The sequence below is a fragment of the Andrena cerasifolii genome, chromosome 2, assembly GCF_050908995.1.
Source record: "Andrena cerasifolii isolate SP2316 chromosome 2, iyAndCera1_principal, whole genome shotgun sequence".
Taxonomy (NCBI): Eukaryota; Metazoa; Arthropoda; class Insecta; order Hymenoptera; family Andrenidae; genus Andrena; species Andrena cerasifolii.
In genome coordinates this window covers 24,039,248-24,061,983 of record NC_135119.1, presented here as the reverse complement: position 1 = coordinate 24,061,983, position 22,736 = coordinate 24,039,248, and the positions used below count along the sequence as shown (strand labels likewise).

At 42.7% G+C, this 22,736-nt stretch overlaps 3 protein-coding genes across 11 annotated transcripts in view; 1 reads left to right on the top strand and 2 right to left on the bottom strand.

Annotated features, from left to right (window-relative positions):
* The first annotated feature begins 1,931 nt into the window (after window positions 1-1,931).
* On the top strand, window positions 1,932-18,956 carry Nadsyn (NAD synthetase). 6 transcript variants are annotated; one of them, XR_013088347.1, is made up of 14 exons: window positions 2,117-2,707; window positions 13,032-13,231; window positions 13,467-13,722; window positions 13,861-14,053; window positions 14,320-14,560; window positions 14,636-14,875; window positions 15,254-15,369; window positions 15,435-15,739; window positions 16,209-16,417; window positions 16,531-16,756; window positions 16,839-17,015; window positions 17,347-17,449; window positions 17,677-17,986; window positions 18,060-18,956. XR_013088347.1 is itself a non-coding variant. In XM_076830688.1 (13 exons), exons 2-13 carry the CDS (start codon window positions 13,086-13,088, stop codon window positions 17,703-17,705), a joined length of 2,241 nt encoding a protein of 746 aa, XP_076686803.1. In that variant the 5' UTR covers window positions 1,932-1,975; window positions 13,032-13,085; the 3' UTR covers window positions 17,706-18,004. The 6 variants fall into 6 exon arrangements, 5 of the variants coding, with proteins under 5 accessions (XP_076686803.1, XP_076686805.1, XP_076686804.1 ...); XM_076830688.1 differs by lacking the exons at window positions 2,117-2,707; window positions 18,060-18,956 and adding an exon at window positions 1,932-1,975 and having other exon boundaries at window positions 17,677-18,004; XM_076830689.1 differs by lacking the exon at window positions 18,060-18,956 and having other exon boundaries at window positions 2,116-2,707; window positions 17,760-18,004.
* LOC143378738 (cytosolic carboxypeptidase 2) lies at window positions 3,000-12,063 on the bottom strand. Its single transcript, XM_076830670.1, has 15 exons — window positions 10,859-12,063; window positions 10,543-10,763; window positions 10,170-10,322; window positions 9,386-9,693; window positions 9,079-9,225; window positions 8,903-9,014; window positions 8,137-8,382; window positions 7,012-7,344; window positions 6,614-6,841; window positions 6,296-6,387; window positions 5,891-6,119; window positions 4,826-4,922; window positions 4,399-4,594; window positions 4,122-4,337; window positions 3,000-3,833 (listed from the first exon to the last, which is right to left on the bottom strand). The coding sequence occupies exons 1-15, from the start codon at window positions 10,932-10,934 to the stop codon at window positions 3,227-3,229; spliced, it is 3,261 nt and encodes a 1,086-aa protein (XP_076686785.1). The 5' UTR covers window positions 10,935-12,063; the 3' UTR covers window positions 3,000-3,226.
* Window positions 18,165-22,736, bottom strand: part of LOC143378742 (uncharacterized) — a 77,883-nt gene continuing 73,311 nt past the window's right edge. For all 4 annotated transcript variants that reach the window (XM_076830682.1, XM_076830679.1, XM_076830681.1 and 1 more), the window contains exon 9: window positions 18,165-21,957. In XM_076830682.1, coding sequence (XP_076686797.1) covers window positions 21,787-21,957 — 171 coding nt within the window. In that variant the 3' untranslated portion in view covers window positions 18,165-21,786. The remainder of the gene's footprint in view (window positions 21,958-22,736) is intronic.

The window sequence follows — 22,736 nt, the reverse complement described above, 5'->3', positions numbered from 1 at the left end:
ATTATAAATATATATATAAAAGCTTGGAAGCTCTGGGTTATTATATATATATATATATATATAAGCTTGGAAGCTCTGGGTTATTATATATATATATATATATATATAAAAGCTTGGAAGCTTTGGGTTATTATATATATATATATAAGCTTGGAAGCTCTGGGTTATTATATATATAGGTACGTAACAATTTATTTTTAAAGTGAGAATGTTTTGTGCGAGTATATTAGAATTATGTATTAGAAGGTTATAGATATTGTATTTGGAAATAAAGGCACTTGTGGTATTGTGGATTGGCTTGTTTTTACGTCTTACATTTTCTTGGTACATTTTGCTGCTAAATCGTTTACGTGCAACTCAGACAATTGTTATTGTTAAAGTGCTTATGATAATCAGGCTGTTTTATCACACTGTGGATATTGTTTAAACTTTCTGCATTATTCACACTTCTCACATTAGGTCACACATTGTTGGCCGTGTTATTCATATTCCTCGCGCTAACCACGTAGGCCATATGATCTGCTCAACTCACTCTACTGACCTATTCATATTATTCGTACTATTTGCACTTGTTATCTGCCGTTCTTCCAGTATTCCCGTTTCACTCCTATGCCAGTCCTCTACTATTCCAACAGTACTTGTAAGCCTTTTCTATATTACTGGTAACGTTTCGACAACGTTTTTACACTGGTTTTAAATGTAGAGGGTGTTTATAAATATGTGGGAGTATTTGAGGGTCGGTTCCACTCGTCAGTGTAAGAAAAAAGGCTGGTGTACGCATATGTCCGATAAGGTTTAGTTTTACAGTTATAAGTGTTTTTATATTTCGTGAAACACGGGTCCGAAACACCACTGTGACGGCCGGGAGAGCAAAACACTTTTAAGAATTTTTTTTCAAGATAATTAACAGTTTTCATATAAAATTTGTATTACGTACTTTTAGTACAATGTCTTAAGAGACTATAAAAAATAAATAAATACAAAAACATGCATAAATTTTAAAAGTTATAAACAATTTTGTAAATTTTAAAAATTTACAAAATTGTTTAAATTTATGCATGTTTTTCTATTTATTTCTTTTCCTCTTAAGACATTGTACTAAAAGTACCTTAAAGTAGCATTTAAGGGTGGATTCCCGTATAACAGTCTCGAAATTTATGAATTTAAAAAAAAAACTATTGTTAATGAACATCCAGAATTCAGAAACCATTATCTCAGTTTAAAATTTTGTGCATTTTTCTTGGCAGCCTAATTTCGGTTTGCAACTTCGTTGCAGGTGCAAGAATCATGTAAACGACAATGGAACAATTCTCTATTTTTTGCAGCTACAAGAGAAGCTGATATTTCGTTTCGAGCTCGTCTTGCAGGTACAGGCTGAAAATCTTTCTCTCTTGCAGGTGCAGCATCTCCAAAACCGCAAGTTACGAATTTCATTGCGCGATTCTTGCACCTGCAAGAGAGGCAGATTTTCTCGCTGCACATGCAAAAGAAGCAGGGAATGGGAAGGTCTGCTTCTCTTGCGCGTGCGGCAACTTGAAAGCAGCTCGTTCGGTGTTCTATTACACGAGTCTTGCACCTGCAACAATGTTGCAGGTCGAATTTGGGCTTCTCGCGAAAGCGCACAAAGTTGCAACCCCGGACTATGGTTTCCAGAAAACGAAATTTCATTTGCGACATTGCTGAAAATTTTTGTCATTTGCAACTTTGTTCCGTTTTCCTGAGAAACACAATAACTTACTTAAGTAATCACCATTAAGTAATCACTGTGGTAAGACGACTAAATACTTTCTAAGTTGAGAGCCATTCATAAGTAGTGTGAAGAGTGAAGTGTAATTTGGAAGTGTAATGTTGAAGTGTGATGTGTGTAATGTGGTCGTGAAGTTTAATCTGTGCCATATGAGTGTGAATGTATAGAGCGTGTAGTGTATGCGAAGAATTTCTGGAGTACGTGGATCTCAAGGTGTAAGTGCTACACGTAGGAAACGTGAAATACAAGAAAATAAGACAATTTAATAACGCATCTTTTTTATTTATTAAACCCAGAAGTATTACACACACCACTTACAATCAAAGGAAATTACAAAGCAACAACCCATTGCCATTATCCAATAAACTAAAAAAAGGAGGTCGCACGCAAAAAATTATCTACAAATCTGCAGTCCTTTATACTCACACCAGATGGCAGCTGCTCTCAAAAAGAGCATCGAGAGCATCTGTCGCGATAACGGTTCGTAAATGCAATCGGAACAGCACGCGAAAATAAATTAAAAATCCCCTGGAAGAATCTCGATCCGCAGTAATTCCCTTAAAGAATTACATTGTGCAATACACTGTGTGCTGAGCATCAGGTCATTGATGAAAAACTGACATATTAAGTCCTATCTCGTTAAGTGGATCGTATAGCAATCGCGCATCTTTCCAAAACACTCATTCGTCAAACGGGACGCGTTGTCGAGATGTACATTTCGGGATTAGTTTATTATAAAAGCATCGAATTATGCTAACAGGGACTGTTATTAAATCCACCGCGAACGCTTTGTGAGGTTATGTTTTGGTTCGAACGCGGATTTGTCGATTGTCGTTGAAAAGCACGTGGAGGAGAAGACGGTTGCCGCGCATGTCAATTGAAGAATGCGCGATTGACACAATATCTGAACAGAAGACTCGTACGATCGCCCAGTTCCTCCGTCTGGACCAACGTAATAACGTGAGTACCCTGGTTGTTTATCTCGCGTAGCTGGCCACCAGACGCCCCTTGTTATCTCGTGACGCTTCGTTACATAACGATTGCCTTAATTCTTAATTGAACGACAAATGACGGTACAGTGACATCTAAAGTATCGGTTTTATTAAAAACAGTCCGTCCGTAACTGTAAAAAAAGGTATCTATTGCTGGATCTTATACGTGTTTATCAAAGTACATGTAACGCGACAAATACAACAGTAGTACGAATTAAATACTCGTGAAGATTTCACTTAATTGGAAGAAACAACACAGAAAGTAGGTATTTTTTATTTATATTCAGTAATCAGCTACCAGCAGTCACAATTATGGCTCCGAACTCCACACCCTTTTGGTAATTAATAATTTTTTGGTAATGTGAAAAGTTCATGATCCCTTTCTCGATCGTACATCGAGAAATATTAAGTAAAAATTCGTATATTAATGTAGGAACCCACTGTGGCGTGTGGACGTCCCCTGCCCCCCACCTGCGCACCAAATCGTTTAGGAGTTGCGCAGTGGGTTGGCGCTAGTGGCGCGCTTCTTTCGTTTCTCAGTGGATGTCGACTTAATCTTCTTCGATTGTTTCTTTTTCTTCTGCTTCTTCTTGGAGACCCTCTGTCTAGGTGAATGGACAGAGTCGTCAGAGGAGAAACTGTCGCACAAAGGAACGATCAGTGGCTGCAGCTGCGTACGACATCGCGACTGCGATTTAACAACGCTCGACTTTCCAATATTGGAGACGGTACAGGTGGTGCCACCTTTTCCGTACTTCCTCCTGGGCTCGATCCTGCGCGGCCTCGGTTGCTGCTTCGAAGGCACCTCGACTCTGACCAATTTCAAGGAATCCGCGTTAATCGTCAGGATGGACGTTTTTCCGTGACGCGTCTCTTTGATCTTGGAACTGATGCTGACAATTTTCTGCCATTTTAAGCGGGACTTCTTCCTCGCCTTTCGCGCGGGATCTTGGCGTTGGTCCTCGACTTCCTGGCTGGCTTCTCGGTGGGCCAGCGTTGCCTCCTCGCGTCTACGTCTGCCTTCTGCTCTTTTATCGATCATGCTGCCATCTATACTAATGTACTCAAGGGATTGTAGCTTTTTGGTGCAGGATCTGGAAATCATGTATAAGATAGTTATGATAGATCTTTTGATTCTGTGTGAGATTCTTATGAGCAGGGTTGACGCGAGGCGGGTTCCCCGCGCTTTAGAAAGCCCCGCGATCCACGAGAAGCTCATCGTAAATTTAGCAGGGCCCGATGCATAGATATTTATTATTATAAAATTTAGAAGTACATATAAATGCGTTTGGTTTGGGCTCGCACAATTTTGGATCTCGGCTCCGCAAAAGTTTACGCCGGCCGTGATTATGAGAAATACCGAATAATGAAATTAAACAAACTTGAGCAAAGTGTTGCTTTCTACTTTCCCCTGTGCCAGCGCCATATTGGATACTCCCCAGCTCAGAGGCCCCTTCGCAAAGGGGTGCTCTATGTTCTTCTGGATATTGTTCTCAACGTTCAAAGGGACTCCCATCCATATTTGCTGGCGCAGAGAGCTGAGCTTTATTTGTATGTCTTTGGTCTTCAATGGGACTGGTGATCTATGCCTCAACGTCCTGCATAAATTGAACCAAGGCAATGAATTCTGAAACGAATTCTTTAAGAATGCTTCCTTGCCTGACAAAATGAAGACAAGATGGTTGCTTGTTCGTCTTTCTTTCCTCCGTGTTCACAGTCAATTTTTCGCCCAGCGATACACTGCGAGGTCTGACTATTTCCGGTAGAACCAGATCGTCACCAGTGACTTCCTCCTTCTCCCTGTCCACCTCAACACTTTCTCCTTTGAAGTGTTCACGAATCCTCGCTGAGAAAGCTACGAAGAAGGGTGTCCTTAAGACTTCAAAATATTCATGCTTATATCCATTCTCACTAGGTGGCGAAAAGAAAGCTTAAAACCTTCATAACTTAGCTTAATCCTACAATCTATGGGGTATAAATGTTGAGGTACGATTCTTCCGGATGAAACTATTTTACTTTTGTTACCACTCACAGTTCAAACCTTCTTTTGAAGATCACGACCCATTATTAGTCTTCCACTGCTTACCTTTCGGTCTCGCCAGACCTTCGTCCCCGGAATCCACGAAATCGTATAGATCGCTGCCTGGATCAGTGGTTGGCAGGTCCATCGCTGCTCTCCTACCCTGATTACATTTCATCATGTACATTTCAAATTAACACGTACTTATGGTACTCTAGATAGATATAGTGTTTGTGTGGATTTAACTTTCGCTGATACCACAGTATTTTAATTCCTTCTTCCTTCCACTATCCTCCTTTGTATCTTGTTTTGTTATCTGAAATTTATTTACTTGTTTGTTTTGTTTGGATGTTTATATTTGTGTGTTCATGCTGGCAAAGGCCTGTGCTATGTTAGTTATGATTTCAATGTCGTTGCTAAATGCTAGAGCCGTAATGTCGTATGGAGCATGTATTCCTTTCGTCTGGATGAATTTATTGAAATTGTCTGTAACCTCTTTATTCAGGGGGCATGTGAAGATCATATGGTTTAAGTCTTCTTCTTCATACCCACATTTGCATTTGGGTTCTGGTAAAATGGTGAGTTTATATAGGTGTGCATTGGTTTTGTGGTGATTGCTTCTAATCCTGTTTATTATTGATATCGTTTTCCTGTTTGGTTTTTGCTTGTATTTGGTAAACCAGAGTGTATTCAATTTTATGTTGTCTTCAATAAGATTAAAGTAGCTGTTGTTATATGATTGTGATTTAGACTCTAGTTCATTTTTCCAGTTACAGTCTCTTTTCCTCAGCTACAGTCTCTTTTATTGGGTTTGTATTTTTTGTTTTCTCATCCACTTCCATCTCCTCCATGTCTCTTTCGTGATGTGATGTGTATAATGGTATTATGTGATTTATAGATTATTTCCTATGTATTTGTCTATTGCTTCTTACCTTGTATCAGGTTCGTGTGAATTATATTACTTTAAATTCTTACTTTTTTTATTTATTTGCACTCTGATTAAGGTAGGGTTTTATTTGGTAGATTATTAATTGGTTTGTCTTGCGCCACTTAACTTGCACGTGCCTCCATGTGCTATATGTATTCTATCTATGGTACTCTAAAATAAAATTGAGAAAGGAGAGGCTTTACCAGCATCCTCCTGCGTTGGAGGTAGCTTCTGCCAGCTGCCAATCCTTTCATGCTCCTTCTTTTAGCCAGCTCGAAACTTCGAGGTGGAACGAACGTGGGAGTCGGTGGTGGTGGGCAAATGTATTCCGGGGAAACTGTTGAATCCCTTATGTCGCAGCTCCATGACCCTTGTGCGAACTCTATTCCTTCTTTCTCGGAGATAGAGCTGTCTGACGTGTCTCCTTCGTCACTGGTGCAAAAGGAACCAGATAACTGACACATGTAATTGGCATAGCCGATGGTTTAAGTTGCTGCTACACGAGGGTTCCAAGCGCAGCCGTGACATTGTCTGCACTTGCAAGCCTCAAGTAGATAGAATGAGCGAATATTTATCTACTTCAAGTGGCTACTAATATCGCAGAGTACCTAGAGTAGTCTGTTAAATCAATATTGGTTGGTTCCTCCGCGCTGGAGCCTTCCTTCATCAGCCTACCAATTATCTTGCTTCGAAGCCTCTCCTTCCAAGCCCAATAATGTAGCCTAAATGAACAGTATCCTTCCTGTATCTACTTTTGTTAACCAACGAAGGTTGCACTCGCATTAGCAATGATTCAATGATGCCTCACCGAGATTGGTATCCAATCACAGACCAAGAAATCATTTTCCAGGGGCAAACACCAGAGGATGAGGAATTATGTTGCAAAATAGTTTTGTATCGCCATGATAGAATAAGGAGTGGAATACCTTGACGGGATCTTGGTCGAAGAAGTCCAGCAGAGTCTCGCAGAACACTTTACCGATCTGCTCGTAGTCTTGAGAGGAGAAGTGGGTCCCAGATCTGGAGCCTATCCTCGATCCTCCCATGGATGCTTCCATCGTGTAACTGTTCTGCACCCCCATCGACCAGACGACGACCCTCCCGGTCCCCTCTTTACCCTTTTCCACGTGAAACTTGCAGTTCTCAAAGGAGAACTGGAATAGGAGGTATCAAGGTATTTAAAAGTGAATGCTTTGGTATACTTCATTTAATGGGCAAGATCACTTAGTTAATCGATACTTTTCTAATTTTCAAGGCGACGGCAGATGCTTTCACTCCTGTGTTTAATTATTAAGAGTGGATGTTGATAGAAAGAATACCTCACCTTGTCAGCAGCGTTCTTGTGAACCATCAGTGGAAACACTTGCTCTGAGAGCCTGGCCTGAGGTCCAGCTCTCTTGCTCTCACACCCATAGACAAATATATTGTGCTTCCTGGAGTGGGCATGCAAATCGCAGTATATAGCAACGCCACACTCCTCGAGCAGCCTTCGAATCATCAGTTTCGTGTGCCATACTGAGGGGTAACTCTCTCTCATGACGGTTCTGTATTGCCTGTTCAGGTCCTTCCCTGATAGTGAGCACCTATTGTTGCCAACTATCACCCCATCGGGATTCAGCATTGGCACTAGTTTGAACACGAACCTCTCTCGAAGCGCCTGGAATATTTTGGGATGGTTGAAAGCTTTTTGGGGGTTCAGGATTGGCAGCCTTAGATGATGGCGTATTGGGGGTAGTGTTCCTGATTTCTCGATAATTTTTGTTTCTCGAGAAATCAGAAATGAGATCATATTTCTTGAGAATTCTCGAGAAATTGAAGAAAATATTGCAAAAATTATATTTTTGGAATAATGTTGATAATTTTTATCAAAAACACAAGACAACTTTAACTAAATGATTATTCCTGTCTAATTTATACAAAACTTGTGTGAATGAAAAAATAGGTATTAAATATAATTGGTAAATTTATTTATTTAATACAAAATTTGTACAAAGCGAAACATTATTTTTTGGTTTTAAAATTTATTTTTAAATAGCACAATGCGTCTAATTCTCGAGAAGGAACACTAATTGGGGGGTTTGAGGTACCCGAGGTTTCAGTAGAGAATTAAGATTAGTTGAGATTCTATATGAATCTATTGTATACCTGGAGTTTCATGTTAAACTCAAGGACACTAATTTCTAATGGCAAGTAAAAAGCACCGGATTTTCCATTGGAAAATATAGGGTTGCTCAGTTTCCATTAGAAAATATTGAGCACCTAATGTTTTATGGGGAAGTAAACGTTAGCTTTCTCTAAAGGAAAATATGGGGTACTCAACGCTCCATTGGGATACCAGATTCCATTAGGAAATATTGGATACTGAAGGTTCCACAGAATAAATATAGGGTGCTAGAGACGTCTCACACAATTCTATTATCAACTTATCATACTTAATCTCCCAACTTACCTTAGCTTGATCAGACTCCCCAGTCAAGAAGTCAATGATCCCCTTCATCGTCCAGCTAGAGGGTGTTTCACCAGGGTGAACTCTGGCCGTGATAACGATCCCCCTTTTTCGGCGTACCTCTTCCTCATAGGTTGGGGCAGTGATGGTCAAATAATACACTCCGTTCCCAGCCAGAGTGCGACACAATAATCGCAGTTTCGTAAACCTCGTTTTCACGGGGTCGGCGACGAGCTTGCCGAGATATTCCTAGTAATTTCAATATAAATTGGTATTCTTCTTTCAACATTATCCATGGAATAACGATCTTAGCATGAAAACTATTCAGTTTGTGAAATAACTTTGCTGTGTTCCATTTGTAGGACCAGGAATCCCCATAAAAGGGAGACGAGAATAAGAGACCTCGGAGGATCGGCTTTGGTAGTTAGCCGCCTGACCAGTAAGCAGAGAATCGATCCGCCGATCGCGGGTTCAAGTTCCATCGCCCGAGGTCCGTTTTTCCCGTGGCTCCCGGACACACAGGAACTACAAAACCTATTCCTACACATTTTGTGAGAATAGAATTGAAGATTCAATAGAGCAATCCTTCCTTCCTTGCACTACACGTCTGACGTATGCTACTGTTACCTACTGATTTTCTGACTCATACATTCTGAATCTACTGAACTTCTAACACCAATCTTCTTTCTAAACATCGCCATCGAAAGTATCCCAAAATTGATACTAGGTAAATTTACTAGAAGCGCTAAAAAATATTCAAAACCATTACCTGTAAATCAGTATAAGTGTACGGGTAACAGTGGGCCAAGTAGACAGTGTCCCTGTCGTGAGGAAAGGACACGTTGAACGACAACGTATGCTTCTCCTTCTCCTCGTCGCTCCTAAAAAAACAGACACAGAAACGCTTTGCACATTGTGGGGCACAAAAACGATGAACGCACTTACAACGAATCATTTCTGTAGTAAGCAATGTTATCGCCGCATCTTCTCCAACCGACTGCTCTCCTCTTAGCATCTTCAGTGGAATATAACAGTGGCCTGAGTCCCTCGTTGTACAGACTTTCTTCTTTGCAGAGGTTCACGATAGACAATCTACAATTATTTGAAACTATATTACCCAGAAGCTGGCGCAATGTAGAGGATTAATCTATTTCCTTGTCTCTATATTGAAATTATATTTTATGATCCCCTGTGTGCTCTACAAGTTTTCAAGTCTACGATAAAGTGAAGTGCGATTCTTTGGCAAACCGACCTGTAAGTGGTTCCGCTCCTTGTGTTCGATATCCTGAAGTAATACCACTGCGTGTGCCTCTGGGTGTAAAGGTCCTTCCTGAGGTGCAGCTGGTAATAAGTGTCTGTGATCTTCACCACTTTGCACAGATTCCCAGACTCGAAACGGGACTCGAACTGCAGGTCGGTGTTGTCTGGCGGGTCGGACGACCTAGCTACGAAGAGGACGTTGTCGACGTCTATGGAGTCGTTGCTGGAGATGCCTGAATCTGATGGTAGGGCCGTTGAAAGCGGCAGGACTGTGCTTCCTCCCACGCAAGATCTGCTGAACTGTTAATGCTCTCATTGTTCACCTTGTGGAAGCTTTATTAGGAGATTATAGAAGAAAAGGAGGAAAGGGTGGAAAAGATTGTGGAACGTAGTTTTCTTAAACTTATGTAGGGGACAAAGATAATCTCAGCTGTGCTATTTTTAGGAACAGAAATATTCCAAATCTGTAAATTATGGAAATTTGTCTATAATTCTAAATCAAAGTAAAAAGATATCTTTGAATTATAGAAATGCATCTATACCTCTAAATACAAATATTTATAATTCTAAATAGAAACAAATAGATATGCATCTGTAAATTATAGATATATATTGATAACTCTAAATAGAAAGAAACTTTCTAAATTAAGGAAACAAAAACCCTCGTTATTTTATTAAACCGTGATGAACTCGAGTTTTAAAAACACAAAATTGTGGTGATTAAAGTTACAGTCACAGTGACGCCTTCATTTTATGGTAAACTATCCTCGACTCACATAATTAGTGATACCAATGGGATGGTAGCGAAATATTACTGTCCCATACTCGTCCCCTAATGGCTTTGGTCTCGGTTCTCTTCCAGTTGGCACGTACAACGGTTCTGGAACTGTTGGAGTGTACTCTACATGCGTCACCCTATCCGGAAGTACCTAGAAATTCAACGAATCAAAGAATTCCTTAGTAATCCTTTTTCGACCTCCCATTTACTGTCTTTTATCTTCTTTAACTCTTCGAGTTACAGGCATAATTGCGTTGGTTCAGTGCACGCAACGTGTGCGAGGAACGCGCATAGGCGTTCAGCGACCGTGATTAAGAGATATGCCTGGAGGAGTTCCGCACGTGGTATACGCTTAGTGGTTGATTTCTTACTTGACACTCCGTGGGCCACCTTGCAGCCTCCTGAGTGATTCCATCGATCATGCAGCGGGTGTCTAACACGCTACGAAGTGTCTCCTTCGATTGCTGATCTTCTCTGGCCCCGAATGCCACCGAGAACAACGGAACTTCCGTTTCTGGTCGTTGCACTTCGCAGCGCCCCAGCTGCAACAGTTGCAGCTCTTGGAGCCTTTGAAGGCTTGCCAGGGCTCCACCTGCGGCCAATAAATTTACACTGGGTAGCATGAAGTGTGATACAAGGGTAAATATTCTTTCAAGAGTCGATGTTGGATTCTTTATGGGTGTTTACCAGGGATCGGTTGAATTGGGAAGAGCATGGCTTGAAGTTCCTTCACCCTGCTGCAGGTGAAAATATCGCCCGGCATTCCTCGTTATCTCTCGTCCGCATCGACTCCCTCGTCTTCTTCATTATCGTCGCTTTTATTGGAACGATCAAGTTGGTGCTGTTGAGGAGTGGAATCTTTAAGCGGTGGGACTGTTGCGTCCAAAACGCACTTTTCGTTGGAGCTCGTCATTTTGGGCTACGTGGTACTTGTCAGTGTTCGGTGGGTAGTTATCTAAATGGGAATTCCTGAAATTAGGAGGGTAATGCTATGATCCCTATTACCTAAAGTAGAAATTCCAATGTCTTGAACTATAAAGAAGAAATTTCAATTGCCTTAAAGTAGGGGAAGTAGGGATATTATTACCTACAGTAGGAATTTCAATGTCTTGAACTATAAAGAAGAAATTTCAATTGCCTTAAAGTAGGGAAATTATTACCTAAAGTAGGAATTTCAATGTCTTGAACTATAAAGAAGAAATTTCAATTGCCTTAAAGTAGGGAAATTATTACCTAAAGTAGGAATTTCAATGTCTTGAACTATAAAGAAGAAATTTCAATTGCCTTAAAGTAGGGAAAGTAGGGATATTATTACCTAAAGTAGGAATTTCAATGTCTTGAACTATAAAGAAGAAATTTCAATTGCCTTAAAGTAGGGAAAGTAGGGACACTACGACCCCTATTACCGAAAATAACAATTCCCCCAATCTGAAGGGGAACAGCATGATCCCCTCTACCACCTAAAATAAGAATTCCCCCGATGTGAAAGGAGACTACGATTCCTATTACCTAAAATAAGAATTCCCTTGACCCGAAGTGAACCCTCAGGTCTTTACTGCATAAAATAAGTTCCCCAGTACCTGAATTAAAAAGTCCCACTATACAAAGAGTAACACTACTATCCCTACCAACAAAAATAAAAATTCCCACGCTTGAAAAGGAGCACGATCCTCACGACGATCCTTGCTACCTAAAATAAATCTTCCCACTATTTGAATGGACTACTACGATCCCCACTACCTACATTAAGAAATGTTACGCGTACAAGGGCTTAACATTGAAACACTATACCTCTTTCTTATCACCCAAATCAATGTTCCCCTTGTTTTAAGTAAGCACTGCGATCCCCGTCATCTTCAATGCCATTTCCCCCAATTTTCAGCGAACACTGCGATCCTTATCATCTTAAAGAAGAATCCCCGCGATTCGAGGGCGACGCTATAGTCCTCTAGACGAATCCTCCGCGCCAACTACCACCAGGGACTTTGCCCTCGAGAAAGACGGATGGCACCCGAAACCCACCCCCCGTCGATTCCCTGACAACGAGGAAACGGGGGGGCGGAGCCAGTGGCTTCGTGATTGTTTGTTGCCCTCTCGGTTCCTCGAGGTTCGTCGTGCTACCTTGGCCTAACACCAAACTATTCGCAATAAAGAACTTTCTTTATCGATCCTTGTCCATCCAGACGACCCTCCCATCCCCTCTTTCGATTCTATCAACCCCTACAAGGAAACTTTGCGCCCTTATCATTAATCATCCACATAGAATGAATTCTTCAATTTAGACAAATTTTACACTCTTTTGATATCGACGTGTGAATAATCGTTAGTAGTTTATGATTATCTAGTAAAATGTATACGGAGGATATAATAGGGATAAGGGATAATTATATGTATTGATTACTGTGAACTTGAAATCTAACTATTTAACTGAAACTACTGAATCAAATTATGGAGCGTGTACATAATTTGTTCGAAAGGAAAGCTAAGTCTGCTTCGATTCAAAGGAAATGAAGCATTAAGCCGGAGGAATTTAATAACAGTTCCCTCTGAGATATCGCTGACATTCTTTGACAGCACGAACCAGTAGGGGATTCACATCCCCTACCCCCTGTCTGCTTCTGAACATTATTGATCAATCAACGTTCCCTAGAGTCGAGAACGGAATGTATACTTCTATCTCGTAGAGTAAATATCCTTCCTCGAACAGATCAATGAGCGTCCAATTGGTAGTTGGGAATGGATCGCTGCTTTGTCAGCAACCAATCCTCTTCTCTGATAACAGATTTAATTCTATAATCTTCTGGTAGCGTCATAATTACCCTTTACTAACAAACCCAGAATTTTCCCAATTCTGCTGCAGATAGACCACGCTTTTCTGGCTTTCACCGTCTGAAGGGAGAGGAAAGCTTCAAAAATGGGTCGCACAGTGACTGTGGCGGTTTGCACTCTGAACCAGTGGGCAATGGACTTTGACGGAAACTCTAGAAGAATTTGGCAGAGCATCCAGGAGGCAAAGGAGGCTGGAGCTACTTACAGAAGCGGTCCAGAGCTGGAAGTTTGGTAAACGATCATGTCTTCCCGCACAATTGTACTACAGAGTTTAGTTTAAATTCGCTAATCCTAGGAGTTGCGCTTAATGCAAGAGTAACCATGGATGCCACTAAAGTTCAAAGGATAGCAAAGAAACATTCCGCCTTCTTCTCTAACTACTGTTGGTACAATTGCTGAAAACTGTTTCACATTAATGAGATGGGGTATTAGGGATGTTGAACCCATCGTTGCTCTTCTTCGACAGTGGCTACAGCTGCGAAGATCACTTCTACGAGCCAGACACCTTGCTGCACAGCTGGGAGGTGCTCGCAACCATCCTGAAGTCATCGGGCGCAGAGGATATGCTGATAGATATTGGCATGCCAGTGATGCACAAGAACGTAACCTATAATTGTAGAGTAGTGTTCCTGAATCGCCGGATCCTGCTGATCAGGCCAAAGATGCAGATGTGCGAAGACGGGAATTACAGAGAGTCCAGATGGTTCTCGCCGTGGACCAAGGTTGTTCATTCAAGTAGAAAATTAGGACAGGATTTACCTGGTTTCCGTTCCACTGAGACTACCCAGAAAAGAGGAGGCTAAAATCTGTGAATTGCAAGCTCTACATTCTTGAATACCACATTCTAATTATTCGTGCAGGAACGCACAGTGGAGGACTACTTTCTGCCAAGGATGATATCCCAGATAACAGGCCAGACTGGGGTGCCATTCGGTGACGCTGTGATATCAACGAGGGACACCTGTGTGGGCTTTGAAATTTGCGAGGAGCTGTGGAATCCAATGAGCAATCACATCCCCCTGTCTTTGGACGGTGTCGAAATTATAGCAAATGGTAACGAATATACAGGGTGTTACTCTACTGATAGTCAGTCAATACTCTAGGGGTTGATTATACAGGCGAAAATAACAGGAAAATAAAGAGCTTCATTTTCGAGAAAATTGAGGCCTTCGGTGCACGCAATTTCATAACTTTTGATTTTCGTCTTATTTTCGCCTGTATAATCATCCCTTAGATTATTGACTATCAGTGGAGTAACATTTCTTCAAGTTTCCTTGATTGTTTACACTCCTTCAACCTCAAATTCTTGCCTTTAAAAGGTAGTGGCTCATACTTTGAGCTCAGAAAGGGGTACGTTACCGTGGATCTAGTTAAGTCAGCTACGTTTAAGTCCGGAGGCTGTTACATGTTCAGCAACCTGAGGGGTTGCGACGGATCCAGGCTCTACTTTAACGGAGGATCGTCCATCACCCTGAATGGTCAGATCTTGAATCGTGGCAAGCAGTTTGCCCTTGACGATGTGGAGGTAACAGTAGCCACCTTCGACCTGGAGGATATCAGGTGTGCAATGTCAGCTGTAATATAGTTTTAAATTAGCAGCGTCTTTTTGAGGTTAACTGTTTGATTTCTCTGCAGGAGCTACAGAAACAACATCAGATCACGGTCCCACTTGGCTGCCAAGTCGCCAAGCTACCCTAGGGTCAAGGTGGACTTTGCTCTTACTTCTGAAAACTTAATTTCAAATCCTCCAGATCGACCAATAGATGTTGACCTGGGTCCTTACGAAAGCGACAACGTAACGGGCAAGCTCCTCTATCATACTCCGGAAGAGGAAATCTCCATGGCGCCTGCTTGCTGGCTCTGGGACTACCTCAGGTTTGTTACGACTCAGGGTTTTTAACTCATAGAGCTACTGACAAGGAAAGATCTCCAACCCTGAAATTTAAAAAATTACGAAACTTTGGGAATATGTAGAGGATATCAGGATTTTTTGCTGCCCCAATTCACTCTAAGGGTGTGAAATTGATCCCTGAAAATTCGGCTGTTTTCCGATTTTGCGTTGTAATTCGCGAACTGCAAGAACTGTAAATTACCAAATGATAGCCCTAATTAAAAGAAGTAACTTTTGTCTGAAAACTTTTTGTCCATAATTTCTTGAAATTGCGGGTTGGGGACCATCCCGTGTAAGTTATCGTACCTCTTGATTATCAAATTACACCTTGAAACTTATCACCACGCGATACTTTGCAAAAGGCGTTCCTGTCAAGGAGGTTTCTTCCTGCCATTAAGCGGTGGGGTGGACTCAGCTTCTTCAGCATGTATGGTGTACTCCATGTGCGACATGATCGTGGATTCAGTGAACAAAGGAGGTACGCACTATTAGAATACTCATATGATCATCAAGGAACACACCTAATGAAATGTGCGCTATCAGACACCCAGGTGCTGTCAGATATCAGGAAGATCGTGGGGGATTGCGAGTACGTGCCGACAGACCCAAAGCAACTGTGCAACATTATTCTGGTCACTTGCTACATGGGCACAGAGAATTCCTCCGCCGAGACGAAGGCACGCGCCGTAGAGCTCGCCAATCAGATTGGCTCCTATCACCACAGCATAGTGATCGACGTCGCTGTGTCAGCTATTCTAACCATATTCCAACAAGTCACCAAGCTGACTCCGAGATTCAAGGTCCAGGGAGGATCTCCTAGGGAGAACCTGGCCCTGCAAAATATACAGGTTAGTATCCGTCCCCAAAATTGTATTCCTGCGGACAGGCCCGGTTGTTAGATGCCCAGAGTGCACGATGCACACAGGCGCCGCAAGAGAAGCAGCGCCTAAAAGACCTAAAATATATGAGATAAATCTTGAAGCAACCCAAATTTGTGTAAGCAGAACTAGGGCATAAGTAAGATCATATTATAGAGAGCTTTTCATTTGACTTTCATTTCCTGTTCTTTTTATTCGCAATTAATTCGAAAATAAATTTTTTTGGAAGGGCGCCAAACATTTATCCCAAACACAAGAAAAACACCACGCGCCGGACCTGCCTACGGAGTTGTAAATAAAAGAAAGTTTAAACAGTGAGTGGTGAGAAAAGTAAGAAGGTTATTTATTAAGTTACATATAAAACTTGAGTCTTAAACTTCTCATCACCACTGTTCCCGTGACTAGAAAGGATTCACGTTGCTCCTAATCGTTTGTCAAGGCAAGACTGAGAATGGTGATCGCTTACCTGTTTGCCCAACTGATGCTGTGGGTTAGAGGGCGTCCAGGTGGTCTTCTCGTACTGGGAAGCAGCAACGTAGACGAGTCTCTTCGAGGGTACTTCACCAAATACGATTGCAGCAGTGCTGACATCAACCCCATAGGCGGAATCGCGAAGAACGATTTGAAGTCGTTCCTCGCTTATTTCAGGTCCGTACATAGCCTACCACTTGGAGTGCTTCTTAAATGAACGTGCACAAAGATTGTCCACGACGTATTACCCTGTTCACAAACGTTCTGTACCATTTGCGGGCATTCTTCAGAAGGAAACACGGAATATCCGCTCTGGACGGGATCCTAGACGCGCCGCCAACCGCAGAATTGGAGCCTCTTCAAGGAGGACAACTCTCGCAGCTGGACGAGGTGGACATGGGCATGACGTACAAAGAACTGGGCACTTTCGGCCGTTTAAGGAAGCAGGACTGTGCTGGCCCCTTCACCATGTTCTGCAGACTTGTCCACATGTGGGATAAATGCACCCCGAAAGAAGTAAATATAAGTTCAAGGACTACCAATCCCTCTTGACGCGCAACCAGGGCTCTCTTAAGTTCGAATTAAAATCCCGTTGTAGGTGGCGGATAAGGTGAAACACTTCTACAGGTGTTACGCCATAAATCGCCACAAAATGACGATCCTGACGCCGTCCTGTCACGCGGAGACTTACAGTCCCGACGATAACCGATTCGATCATCGCCCCTTCTTGTACAACCACACGTGGAAGTGGCAGTTCAATGCAATCGACGAACAGGTGGGCTACTGCAGCGTGGACGGCGAAAACCTTTTGAATAGAGGGCGCTTCGAAACATGTGGATATAAGTTGGGGGTGTGAAGATAGAAAAGAAAGCTCTAAAACTTCTCTCAACTATGTATGCCAGCTGCATTCGATTACCTTGGACCAACTATAATCAACAGGGAAGGAGCTGGCTCCTAGTTACGATGCTCTGTGTACTATCACCCTCACACCAACTTAGTTCGTCGTCTTCACCCCCGAAACTTGTACGCACATGTTTCGAAGCACCCCCGTTTCTCTCATTCGAAGTACAAAGGAGCATTTAAAGAAGAACCGTCTGTTTCCCCAGGTGAAACGCCTTCTCAGCGAGCAGCAGTCGCCTCGGGGCAGAAAGGACGCCCCCAAGGTGCCCGCGAAGCCCAGATACATGCCGTTCAGCTCCGTGATCAGTAGTGAGTAAATCAAACACCACCCTCGAAACGTGTTACACCGCTGGCCAGGCTCGCGTTACGTTTACCGAGCCTCTGCGCAGCGCTCGCTGACGGGAACCCGCAAACTCGTGGCACCGTTCGCCGTGGAGTCGGGGTCGGGCGAGCCCTCTATAATTATGAGCCCACCGTGAACATCGCGACCCCCACCGAGGAACCATCGTCACGCCCGGCGTCATTCTCTGTTGCAGATAAAACACACCCAGGAGTAGTAGTGTAACCGTAGCCGTAGCATCTATGTCTCTGTGTCTCTTTATCATTTTGAACATTGCAGCCTAGCGAGCACACCGACACGAAAGTTCGCTGGTTCGTCTCATCGCCGCTACCGTGCCTGGTCCGCCTCCAGCCTTCAGTGGCTCGGGCTTCCGGGAGGCTGTATCGTTTGCGCCTCGCGAAAAGACTGGTTAGCAGGAGGAGGAGCTGAACATTCATTGTATTATATTAATGCAACTGTTGAGAGGTTGTGAGAGAAGAGCGTGTGGAGACTGAAGTTCAATATATGTATGTATTTATACAGAAGCTCGGTGGTTCATTCCCCTTGTGCGCGTAATTATCCTGGTCGTTTGGGTTGCAGGAGGCGAAATCTGATGGGAATGTTTCCTTGTTTATCGTCTCTGTTCCTTCCACTTTTTGTTATTCAAAGAGATGGCGTTAGTAATTGGGAAGTGAAAGGCACGGCTGCATATAATATTAATTTTATTATCTCTTGCATTTCTACGTACACAGACAGCGCGTATCCGCGTTTCAGTAACGGTTAGCATCAGTTGAACGACGATCGGGTTAAGGGCTGGACCGATATCCGGGTGGCGGTCGCTCTAAATTTTAAAAGCCACCCGTACGATATACACAGTATATTTGAATGGACACGCCCGCCTCTCTCTCCCGCGCACGCGGCCGCACGCACCCGTCGAGAACGCATTTACATATAAAACAGTCATTCGAAGATTCAGACCTACCGACTCTCGATCCTTCCGCGAACGAGGGATGCAACGTCGTTTCTGCAGGCGGAGAAATTAACGATACACGCGTATATCTCTATGTATACATCTATATGGGCGCGCATATAGATCCATATATTAATAATAAAGTGAATAACCAGAATCATTAATCGAGCAGCAATAACGATATTCGATAATCATATAATATTAATAACTGCGATAGTACTATTGCGGCGTGATAAAAGTCCTGCGCGCGTCCAAGCGCCAAGATGGATAGAGCTGTTGGTGGATATTGATGTGAACGATAGCAGGTATTATAAATGGGATTCGATACAGTTAGATGAGAATAAAAATATCTAAGTACTACTGTTTCAGACAATACTGGACGTAAATTAAATAATGATAGAAATAATATATATATATATATATAATAATATTAGCAATAAAAATATCATCCGTGACGTGAAAACAAGATTGCGACGAGAAGTACCATTGTCCTTGAGTATTGCCAACGGAAACGCGCGAAGATCAAGCCCCCTTCATCGCACAATTACTATACAAGTTTTTAAAGTACACGCTATCGATTTAAACGAAGAAGAAAAACAGTAGAAGAAAGGTACTGATACAATCGCAAATAAGACTCTGCGTTATCTCGTGCAACCCGACTAAAAAAAACATTTACTATGTACATTTCACCCAACAGGACGCATTCGTTCCTTAACGTTGGTCGTAAAGGATCTCGAATATCATCTAACAATTATGCCTACTACGTCGTTACTATTTACATTGATCGCGAACTTCCTGGAGGCTTCGCGTCATTCGAAAAACTGCACCGCGTTCTTTAATATACATTCCGAAAAGTTTCTAACCTTTTCCCATGCGTATCCTCGATAGAAAACTAGTTTAAGTTTTATTACGAGTGCTCGAAGGATTTGTAGTCTATGGGTTCTGCGGTCTTGGACCTGCTTTCAGTACTTTGTGACTTTCTTGGGCGTTACAAAGTTCTGGCAGATTCCAAGGGTTTTGAGAACATCCACAAAGCCATAGTCGAACGTTGTCGATCATTAATTGCTAGCAGAAACATGGAGAATTCGATTTACAAGAGCGCTGTATCGTGCAGTTTGCTCAGCACCCGATTCGCCCCTACAAGTATATACCCGTTTCGCGGACTGTAATTCGGCTTCCTACCACCGTGTCGCCAATATCTCTAACTACGTAACCGGGATTTTGCTTAATTCTCGCGAAAGTCCTCGCTCCCAACGAGGACCCGTAGGATTTTTTGCTACAAAAGTCGCGTCGCTTATCGATTTCCTACGTGCGTCCACCCACGTGTCGCCCCAAACTAAAATATGTCCTACCACCGTAGAATTGCACGAAACCCCATTGTGTCTGTGTATACATTGGTGCACGGCTCCTTTCTGTCGGTATCGAAGAACATCCTTTCAACATTCACTTTGAATGAAACGATGTAGAGATTGAAACGTAATCCGAGTTCGTTTCCAAAAAGATACGTTACGTTATCATTAGAGAACTTTGGATACCTAACATATCGACTGCACATGTTACCTACAGACGGTTACGATGTTCTTTCAACGCGGAATCTCAAAATTTTCTAATAACGGGTGTACAAGTTGAATGTTTCGTAGTGAACAGAAAGACTGCCGTGTGGAAGTATATGTGTACGTGTGTGTCGTGTAATCTCTCACTCCACCATGTCGGTGCGTACCCCACGAAAGAACCAACGTGTGCATGAAGCGAAATCTCGTGCGCGGAGGAGCGAGTAAAATCGTGTCTTATCATATCACAGATTTCCCAAGGTGCATACCGATAGGCGACTATTAATTTAAGAACAAAGAGTAATAAGAAGAAAAGTGCTTCCCCGAGCGCGTCAGTCAACGAGGAATACAACGGTCCACAGAAGAAAAGGAAGAAATAAACAAATTACCCCGAGACAGGATACATTGTTACCGACGGAGTATCGTCGCCTCGGTGTAACTAGTTCAAGAATCGCCCGACGTCTTGAAACATCGACCGCTTCTCCGTTACTTTCTTCACACCCTCAAAGTCGGAAAACAACGTAACTTGCCGTGCATCGCTTGAGAAGAAAAATCGTTCAAATAGAAATCGCGCTTCCCACTTCCCGCCTAGGGATATCCCTGCGACGGGAAATGGTTTGATCGTCATTCCTGAAACGTTCGATCCGAGTCATCGGGTGTACTTTCCGCGACTTTCAAGGCCGATCGTTTGACACTTACCTCGTCAATTTACCTCAAATTTGAATTATATTATATACGTCGCAATACGCGATAAAATTCGATTACTGCCACTAACTTAAGGCAAAAAGGGTAAGCCAACTGATTGTCAATAAAAAAAAAGGAGCTTAAAAATTTGAAACATGTATCCCTGCTGGTATAAACCGTCCCCACCAGTTGAGTTCAATCGACGACCCAAAGTGTCACACGATCGCCTCGTCAGATTCGTCTCCGTTAATAGTCTAAAAGTAATAACATAGTCTCTATACATACATACGCGTACATGTTCATACACATTATACCTACAGTCGGTAAGAAGTAACGCGCGCAGAGGATCCCGCGTGCTCGATACAAGCGAGACACCGTGCATACCGAGCGAGCGTTTTCAAGCGTTCCAGGAATAGCGTCTCGGCCAAAGTCCTCGCAACGGACTATCGCGGTGTGCTCAGTTTCTCGGTGAAATTCGATCGTCATCGGCCCTCGACGCCGTCGTCGTGTGTCACCGCTAAAGGGCAGCCACCTGCAGGTACTTTTCGCGCGACGTTTACTCCGGTGTCCGTTAGATGGTGCTGGTGAACAAGTGGCGAGATCATCGCCACCTCCACTGACCCCTTCCTCGTTCATAATCCTCCCCACTACGACTTATGTCCAGCCGTCATCGGGCCCTGTCCCGCTCGGAAGCTGGAGGCACGACCCAAATGCGACATGGTCGCCTCGAGGCCTTTCGAGGCAGACTTTTACAAAGCTGTTCGCATTCCGCGAGTTACAAGAACAATTTCGTGCTCTTGTATTCGTCAGTTCTCTTAGCTTGAGCCTGTCGTACTTGTCGCCTAATCTGCTCGAAAGTATACGTCGCACTTTCCTCGTTTCGCTCCCTCTCTTTGTGCACTTTCGTTTAAACCTAACCCCCTTTCCTTTCAACTTGTCCCTACCCTACGGTCCCAGCTTCGCGTTCCGGTAATTGTTTATGCCCCCTAGGGAACGAAGACGGTGTCCCACGCGTTCGTATCAAGCCGGTCACCCCTGTATACACCGTTCCCTGGTTCAGGGTTTGCTAGTCGACAGCGTCTACACGAACGCGGTCATGCTCTGCGTTTACTCTAGTCAGAGTCTACGTGCGCACCTGGAGGAGCATGTTGGCGAAATTGCTGTTGGTGAACTTGAAGTGCCGCTTGTCGTAGAACTTGAGCAACGCTGGGCTGTAAGGGTGCTTGTCCTTCAGGTGTAGGTAGTGGACCTCGGGCTCCTGCGTCGTGTGACCGCACTCTTCGCAGACGTATACCTGCACGGGGGAAAGGGAAGGGGAGATGAAGCTGAGTTTTGTCTATGGGTTTCATTCAACATCTGCGATTTTATAATATTAGGTCGGTGGAAAAAGTTCGTTCGCTTTATTAAAGGTAGAAATATATTTCAAGGCTTTTCAATCCAAGTATTTTCCTTAGCTATGTATGACCTTTTGCGAGTATTCTGGTAAAAGGAAAGTAGGTGTAGCCAAAAAATACTTATTTGAATACCTAATATCACCTATCAGTGAAAGCACGAATTTTTGCACCGACCCATATAATACATAGTACTTTGTAGGGATGGTTAAATGGTACTGTATCAAATTATCTCGAGAAGCTAATAAATTTTGAATTTTTAAAGTATTTTCTTCTTTTTTGTACACCCTGTATAATTTAGATAAAGACCACTAACAAATCTGTATTCAATGCCCATCATCGCTATCTCAGTGTGATAATTGAATGTGCGATAATGATAACCTTAAACAACAATTAGTCAAGGCCCACAAAATATTTTTCTATACTATTTAGCTCCTTTTATCCCGTTGTTTATGCTGATAAGTCTTTATGCAAGCATTCCACCACAGCACTTTAAAAATTTCCCTTAATCATTACTGTATGCTACTTTGTACACCATTGAAGGCAAAGTAAAATCAACTCTAGCAATTACAAATTATTGAATTCTTCACTACAATAGTTAATCATCTAATCATCTTCAACTCAACGAATCAGTAAAGCATCTTCAAATTTGATAATTAGTTTATGTCTTCACTTTCAACCG